Source organism: Gymnodraco acuticeps, unplaced genomic scaffold (assembly GCF_902827175.1).
Source record: "Gymnodraco acuticeps unplaced genomic scaffold, fGymAcu1.1, whole genome shotgun sequence".
Taxonomy (NCBI): Eukaryota; Metazoa; Chordata; class Actinopteri; order Perciformes; family Bathydraconidae; genus Gymnodraco; species Gymnodraco acuticeps.
The window spans coordinates 73,103-82,243 of record NW_022990278.1 but is presented as its reverse complement, the minus strand read 5'-3'; the positions used below and the strand labels follow the sequence as shown (position 1 = coordinate 82,243).

Sequence of the window (9,141 nt, the reverse complement as noted above, 5' to 3'; positions counted from 1 at the left end):
TACTTCTTCCACATCATACCCATTCATGCATGAAATGTCTATCTGACAAGTAGCTCAATACTTTAATTGATTACCAATATTTTGTATTAAAGGAGTGATTGACGACGTTAACCCATGATGCACAAAATCTGCATGATAGTGACAGGACTATCAGTGAGCATACACAACAGCCTTTTAATAAGCAAAAATAAATAAGTATTCATGTAGAAAAGAAAGAAGCAATGTGCTTATATTGTTCTTCCTGGATAAATAAAGGTTCTACTACTACTACCCCAAATAAGATTACAACATAATGAATCCAAACAACACAAAGGAAATACAAGTCATTATTTGAAAGTTGATAATTTTGTTGAAAGTTTGAGTTGAAAAGGCAAAGTTTGAGTTGAAAAGGCAAAGTTTGAGTTGAAAAGGCAAAGTTTGAGTTGAAAAGGCAAAGTTTGAGTTGAAAAGGCACCATCCACTTATTTTAAGCTGAAATCAGAAAATATTGTTTTATCAAAAAAGGTACATTTATTTTTTGTTATAGGACCCCAATTTGATTAACAATGGAAAACTGGGGTTCTCTGTCAACTTAAACACCCCTGTGTGTGTGTGTGTGTGTGTGTGTGTGTGTGTGTGTGTGTGTGTGTGTGTGTGTGTGTGTGTGTGTGTGTGTGTGTGTGTGTGTGTGTGTGTGTGAGTCAGGGGTCTCTCCAGCTGTGAGAACCGCCCATTCATCGAAAGCGGTCGAGGGTCTCACAGCCTGTCTTCAATTTGATTGACAGGTCTGTAGTCCAATGAGAGCTCGCCAAATCGTGACTCACCATTCGTCCTTTGCCAATGGAAGCTCGGCGGAGAGGCGGACTGCAGGAAGCACACTTGGTTGAATGACCATTAAAGCAGCAATCAGCGGTAAATGTGTTATGATGCCACGCTCAAAACACACACCGAGAGGATTGTCCGAGGCTGCGGGAACACGACACCTCTCCACCGGGTAGAAACGGAGTGAAACGCGGCACGGCTGCTGCGGACTGTCTGTGCGCCAAGGAGTCTGGCTACAAATCAAACCAGGAGTCGCTCTCTGGGGATTTGGGCAGTGATGGACAGCTGTTGGGACATTGCTTCGGGGCAGAGGTTGGCGATAAATTGACCGTGCATTAACACAGGCTGCAACATGGAGCATGGAGCTGTTTTCTGCAGGACGAGCAGCGGCTGACTTTCCCCTCCGATCAGGATCGTGATGATGCTTTTTATGGTGAGAGGCTCCCCCCTCCGTCCAGCCTGCATGTTAGGACAGTGCAGGTGCATCGAGACTTGACGGGACCAGCAACCATGGGATTCACCTTTTTTATTTCCCTCCGTCTTTTTGTATGGCCGCAAAGCCTTTCTATGCGGGAAACATGTCCGCAGATACAGGGTTCACAGCGTAATTGATGGTGTTGCGCCATGATCTCTGGGGGACTATCTGAGTTGTGTAATGGTTTTATTTCCTCTATAGGCTACAGCGCGCTCTGACGTGCAACCCCTCCATGGATGGTGGTTAATTGGGCCCAATGATGTAGAGCCAAATCCACCTGGAGTGGCTCCCCTGTGTTTCTACGCATGTTCAATTGTTTTTTTTAATTAATTCCCAGAGCTTTTCAGCACTATTGCTTTGGATAATCTCATCTAGTTTGGATTTTTAGATGAAAATGAGAGATTAAATGAAGGCAACAACTATGGAAAATCCAACGTTTGAAAGATTTATAATCTTTGGAACTTAATCGTTTCCTGACATTCAGCAACTTTATTCCCCGCAGCATTTATTTATAGAGGCACATTTCTGTCTGTTGCCTCCTTTTTATCCACCATGTCTAGATCAAACAGTGTCAGCCCACCCGGCGTCGGTGCCCCCGGGTTGAGGGGAGGGACCGAGCACAGATCAGCTTGGGGAGAGTCTGAGTCCGTGGCCAACGGGTGCCCATACTCAGCCAGATCCCCGCGCAAGAAGCTCACCCGGACCAACAGTCGGTGGAGGGAGGAGGATGACCTGGAGCACCGGCAGCCCGGCGGGCGAGCCACCACCACCACCGTCAGTAGGGTCAGCTTCAGGTCCAGGTCCGCTTGGCAGGACCATGGCGAGGACAAAAACCGTGCGTCGTCCCCTAAGCGTCCAGACGGCGAGGTGAGACCCAAGTCTGTGGAGTTAGGACTGGATGAGCGCAGGGCCAAGGCGAGGAGCGACGAGGAGGAGGTCATGCCCGAAGTAAACTTTTCCTTAGTGGCGTGCTGCACCAGCGTTATGCACATTTTCAAATCCAAGAAGTTCCAGTCGGAGAAGTTGGAGCGGCTCTACCAGCGCTACTTTTTCCGGCTGAACCAGAGCAGCTTGACGATGCTCATGTCGGTGCTGGTGCTGGTGTTCACGGTCATGCTGAGCTTCCACTGCTCCGGTGGCCCAGAGAAGCCCAGCGTGACGTTCGCGGTGGTGTTTCCCGTGGCCATCTTCCTCACCCTGGTTCTCATGGTGGTGTGCAACAGGAACGCGTTTCACCAGGACCACATGTGGATCGTGTGCTACGTGGTCATCCTGCTGGTGATGGTGATCCAGGTGATCGGAGTGCTGTTCGTTCGGCCCAGAAGTGCGTCGGAGGGCATCTGGTGGACCGTGTTCTTCATCCATGTCATCTACACGCTGCTGCCCGTCAGGATGCGCGCAGCAGTCGTCACTGGAGCTATTCTTTCTGCCATTCACGTGGCTGTTTCTTGGATGTTAAACGACATTGACAGCTTTCTCTGGAAACAGGTATGTGATGAGCTTTCTTTCTAATGATCTCTCTCTCTCTCTGTGCGCAATAACGCACAGCAGAGCTTTGGGCACTTCCTTTAAAGTTCCCTGCTGCTGCTCAACTTGTTGATGCTTAACAGTCAAATAGGATCAGAAGCAACTGTGACCAGCAGTGTGTAGAGGTGGGAGAAGTACTCAGATCTTGTGTAAAAGTAGAAATACTCAGATCTTGTACTTGAGTAAAGTAGAAGTACCAGAGTGTATGAATAGTAAAAGTATTGCAATCAAAATGTTACTCAAGTAAAAGTACAAAAGTATTGGCATCAACATTTACTTAAAGTACCAACAGTTAAAGTACTCGTGCAGATTGGCCATTTCAGAATAGTATTGAGAAGTTGGGACATTGTTTTCCTCCACAGTAGCATTGTTGACAGTCATTTACAAGAGTTACAACATTTCTTACAAATAGAATAGAATAAAATAAACATGAAAAGAAAACATTTACATATAAATTACACATGTACTGAAGAGCATCTACGAATACACATAATAAAATATACAGAATACATTTGAATTCTCCCTGATATACCAATTGAATATGATTATAATTATTGATGCATGAAAGTGTTCTCAAAGCTGCTAAAGGTGCAGCTAGTTTCAATGACTTTGTATACTGCAGGGTAGCTTGTGAATTTACTCCAGGTGGAACTAAAGTCTGATTTATATTTCACATCATTCATCCACATCTGTAAAGTAACTAAAGGTATTAGATACAAAACAATTTATTGAATTGTATTGGAGTAGAAGTACAAAGTAGCACAAATCTGAAATATTCAAGTAAGGTACAAGTCTCCCAAAATTGTACTTGCTTGAGTTAATCTATGTTACACCACTGCTAGTACTTTAATAAGTAGCTTGTTCTGTATTAGCTGATCTAATGGGCAGTGGAGAAATGTTGCTGCAAAAACCGCTCCGTACAGACTCTTAAAAAGGCTAAAATGACAAAGTGACACCACCTCCTGCTGCAGGGTTAATTCCTCACACCACTTTAAGGGTCACTTTTGTGTGTATTAAGTGTCTGAGTTCTTGGAGAGGGGAAGGTTTTTGCCACTTGTTTGGAGTGAGGTCATTTAAAACAAGTAGGCTTGAAACATCTAATTAAATGTGGTCTGACCGAGGTTAGCTGAACCACACTTGGGTTTTAAAATGGGCAATCTCTTTTGTACTTCAGTGGAGGTTGATTTTAAGTATTTATTTTTGAGTGAAAATGGTGGAATTGTGCTTAGAGTTCATGAGTCTGGAGTGTTGTTGTTGATGCATTTACGTTAAAGTTTATATATCGTATTCATTTGACCAACATTTGTTTCTATCGTGACATACTCTAGGCCTATATTTACTCGAATATTTTTGTTTGCATAGTTCCATTCTTTGTGTGTCGCCACAATTTGTAACACATATATATAAATATTACAATACTTGTATCACTGGGAATAAGCTCCATCACTATTGTGTTAACTCCTTTTATGATATGCTGACTTAACAGACATTTACTTGAATGAAAATCCTCAAATTTGCCTCTTTAAGTGTAGATTCTGTCTGATAGTTTTAGTACTAACCTAACAGCATTCAGGCAAACTCATGGTCATGTGCACTTTGGCTGACCAGCGAGGCATTTAGTGGAAACTAGTGCAGAAAAGATGCTTGGAAAAGCCCCTAAGGTCTTATCAACTCCTTAAGTAAATACAAAAAAAAGACATTCAAGTGCAGCATAAAATAAACAGTTTCCTTATATACAGTTGACTCTTTAACAAACATTAATTAATTAGCATTGCGCTACAGTGTTTTGTAGACAAAGACTTTACTATGGGATGTACTGTATCTGCTGGTTGCTATGGAAACTTTGTCAGCTGGCTTGTTGCCCCTCAGGCTGCAGAAGGCTATATGTTTTGCACACAAGTACCCCTCTCCCTCTCTCTACTTTATATATTACACTGTAAGATATTCTTGCATTTAGATGGAGTTTCCTAGAAACTATTAATCACAGACTCTCTCAGAGACAGTTGTGCTGTTTACAGGGAACGAAACGGGTTGTATCGGCTACTTTTCTCTTTCGTATAGCCCGTTCGTTCACACGAGGCCGTAACAGAACCGCGGAAACGGACCCCGCAAATGGGATAACAGGTCCCAAGGTGGATAGATCTGCAACCGGAACGCTCTGGGGGCCAAACGGCTCAGTGTGTACGCCCTATACGATCATTTCCTGATAACGATGAAGCCATAGCTACTGACAGTAGCTACTGATGTTAGTGCAAAAATCTACAGCTCCTCTACCACAACCATCAGCAACAAGTGGACATGGAGAACTACATGAACTACATGTTGCTAAATCCACCACAGAGAATAAACAGAAGGGCAACCAGGCAACCATGCTCAGGGGTCTTCTTCGCTGCTTTTGGTGTATTTTGTGGCGGAAGTACAGCGCCACTTACAGGCCCGGCATATGTACTACAGCTTCTCCAGCGGGTCGAGCGGTCTCGTGTGAAGGGACACGTTTATTGAGCCGTATCCGTGTGAACGGAAGACTTTTTTGATATCGAATTCGGTTCGCTTGCGTTCCCGTGTAAATGGGGCCAGTAACTTTCTTATACTTGACTGTAATTTGGAGGCATTTGTTAGATTGTAAATTATATAAAAAGGAAGGTCTGAAGTTTGTCCGTCGCCACCGAAAGTCAGATTGTTGTCATAAGGACTGTGATATGGCCATATACTGTCCAAATTATATAAAAATGTTGTATCATATATATTTTACCATATTGTTCCTCTTGTTACTTTCGTTTGCAAATATTCAGTTTCTATGTATCATGTATTTTTTATTTGACTAACAAAAACACACTTTACCATGTGGTTATTTCGTACTGAAAATGTTCTTGAAGTAGGAGTAAAAGTACTCATTACAGAAAGAAACAACAACTCTGGATGATAAATATTTAAAATGAAAATCAGAAAGTCTTCACATTTATCCTGCAGCTGATCAATCAATCAATGTTTATTTATATAGCCCAATATCACAAATGTTACATTTGTCTCAGTGGACTTCACAGTGTGTACAGGATATATGTATGACAATACGACACCCTCTGTCCTTAGACCCTCACAAACTTCCAGAGAAAACCCACAGTTTAAAGGAAACATGGGAGAAACCTCAGGGAGAGCAACAGAGGAAGGATCCCTCTTCCAGGACGGACAGACGTGCAATAGATGCCGTGTGTAAATCGAAGAGATAATACATTTTACAGCATATAGACCGAATGTTAGGAAATGCATGTGTCTGTAATAAGAAGATGAATCCACGAGGATGTCAGCAATCCTGTGGGAGCCATCAGGGAAGTAGTATGATGAGTCAGGCAGGACCGCAGAGACAGGTTCAGCCACGACTCGAAGTCCAGGACTCAGATCCAGTACTCAGGATAGAGGATCCAGGACACAGGACTACAGCAAGAGGATTAGCCTCGACTCAGGATCCCGGCGTATATGGAGACACATATCACATGAGATATGTGTCTCCACCTTTTTAACGCTGACCTTAAAGCAGGTTTCCAAACACAGATATGATTCATATTTACATAGTGCTTGTTTTATTATGAAGTGAAAGGGCAAACTGCAGGATAAATACCTGAACTTTAAGTTGTTTTGGTTGTTTGCCCTAAGCTTTGGAAAGACTGATTCCAGGTTGTTTATTTTTCTTTATCTGGGCTTGTAATGAACTTTCAGTGGATGGTTTCAGGGGAGAGTTTTAATGTGCTGCTGCTTAGTCTACATGTTCCTTATTAACTCCAAATGCCCCTGGTATTTGTTTTACAACATCAATACCGCTTTCAAAACATTTCTCCAGGGCTGCTGGACTTAGTCTGTAATAAAGGTGCTTACCTAAATGACTTTAATTTTCCACCATTATTTAAAGGTACACTTAATTGCATGGTACAAAGTGTGTGTGTGTGTGTGTGTTTCTGTGTGTGTGTGTGTGTTTCTGTGTGTGTGTACATTATTCTTTTGGCTGCTCACAAATGTAACTGTAATTATCAGGCCATGTGCTGCTTGTAAACTTTTTCTCTAACAATGTGGCTCTTCTAGAGTATTATACCCCTTGGACTCCTTTACTTCTGTTCCATAGTGACATCATTTTGTAACACTTGTGCTTCTATTGGCTAGCGCTCCAACACATTGTACGTGATAGGCTAAGGGGCCAATCTCTAAGAGGTTGACCAATCACAACAGAGCCGGCCAGCTAACCAATCGGAGCATGGAGCCATGTCACAGTAGAGACTTAAACAACTAATATGGAGCAGACTGGGCTCTGGTTTCAGACAGAGGGTGAAATGAGGTGCTCTTTAATATATATATTCTCTGAAAATAGAAAGAATTGTCCCACAGTATATCTGGACCTGTTATGTATCCAACTTTACAAAAAAAATGGTTGAGTTGCCGTTTGAAAACCCTGTGAAAGTACATGAACAGTCACAACTTTGTCACATGGTGAAAGGATTCTTACATCCTTTTTGCTTCTTCTTGGAATCTAATGTTTGGTTTCAGAGCTAAAACCCCAGCTGATGGTTTAGTTCTGTGTGAAAGGCATGTGACCCTGCATCTATTTGTATTTCTGCGAAAGCCACATTGTCATTCGATGTGAGTGTGTGGGAACGAGCTCCTGTATTTGTTGTTCTTTCCTCACCATGCTGTTGTTTTTAGCATATCTGTTTACATAGGAGCCGGCACGTCCCTCTGTTAGACCGCTGCTGCTATGGGAGATCCCAAGATAACAACGTTTCTTGTGTATGTGTTACCAGGACTATGCTGAGTTTTTCCCCAAGTCTTTGGAAAAGCACTCAACCTTGTGATCTTTCATCTGTTTTAGCCTGAAGGGTTGTTCCGGAAATCAAAACCCTGCAAAGCTAGGACAAGGATTTCTCTTTCTTTTTCAACTTTCATACAGGTGAAGTTTTGTTTTTAAGTGATACAGCTCTGAGCCATGGATAACTCTCATATGATCAGTCAATCTTTAAGTGAAGCACAAGTCTTTCATTGTTACTTTCCACTTCTCCTAGGCCTTTTACTGACAACATTAAAGTGCTAATCATGTGATCTGCAACACTTATTACTACATTCAATCATGGAGGCCTTTGAGGGAGGGGTCGCCTTTTTTCTTCTTCTCAATGTTGTGAGCTCAAGAAACATTGTTCCAACATTATTCCTTTTTACTCATCATCAATGTCAAGCAGGGGCGGACTGGGACTACAAATCAGCCTGGGACTCTCGACCGGCCCATCTCGGTACCGCAAGTAATTACCGCTAGTAAATTGTCAACTGGGTGGGTGCTAGTGACTCGTCCGACCGGCCCACTTCAGTACCGGCCCATCGGGATTCGTCCCGAAAGTCCCGATGGCCAAGTCCGCCCCTGATGCCAAGGCATAAATCAATAACGTCATGTATTTGGTTGATAACACGGGTGATAATAAGACACTTTTAGGGTGTATTTACACATATTATTAGTGTGGTGTCGTCTGTTTGCTGAAAACAAGGCCATTCAAACTCACTTTCTGTAGCTGAGGTTTGTAACGGATGATTTCTTAAGCATAGGGAGACAGATGTTTGCAGGTCATGATGCAGCACACACCTCTTGTCATCCTGTTTTTTTGTTTTTTTATTAAAATAACTTTTTAGAAGTTTGGACAAAGTTCAGGAAGCTATATCTGGGCTTCATCTAATTATCTTGAAGGTTTTAACTGCCTTGAATTGACTAAAAAATGTTTCTGTGAAAGTGGTTTGAAAAGGCTGTTGACACTATATATATATATATATATATATATATGCAGTTTATCATTCTGATTAGGTATGTAGCAGCAAATGTTGCCTTGATCTGAAGCCTCGGATTTGATAGCATTCCTAGAGACTTGGAAACAGCTTTTGATGTGTAAAATCAGTGGAGGATATTAAAAAATATCAGTTATGTGTCAAAAGAGCAAGAGCAATACAAATTCTAGCCAAGCGAGGAAACCAAGAGAACAAATCAAAGTAAAAACACTTAATATATCTCCCTTACACCTTCTTGTCTTTTCTCTTTAAAACAAAACATTTATGAGGTATAACGAAATGACTACTTAGCAGAAATAATCTTCAGTATGATCTGTTGCTGGTGACTTGCAGTATTGTAAAAAGATCTAGACCTACAGTGGAAATGAAGATACAATATGCTTCCTTTCCTCTCTGCCCTCTCTCCAAACGCACAGAGGACCCAGTGGTGTCAGGCGGTCTAATTGAATGGCCACTTGCTGGTAATGTGTTGCAACTCAAAACAGATGTCCCAATTATCCATCTTCCTTCACCTGCCTTCTTAAACC

The 9,141-nt window shown here is 42.3% G+C and overlaps 1 protein-coding gene across 1 annotated transcript in view; it reads left to right on the top strand.

Moving 5' to 3' along the window:
* Positions 1-841: 841 nt before the first annotated feature.
* adcy5 (adenylate cyclase 5) overlaps positions 842-9,141 on the top strand; it is a gene marked incomplete at its 3' end in the record, with an annotated part of 77,082 nt that continues 68,782 nt past the window's right edge. The window contains 1 exon segment of the mRNA XM_034221712.1: positions 842-2,764. Within this exon segment, the coding sequence (XP_034077603.1) occupies positions 1,829-2,764 (936 nt within the window).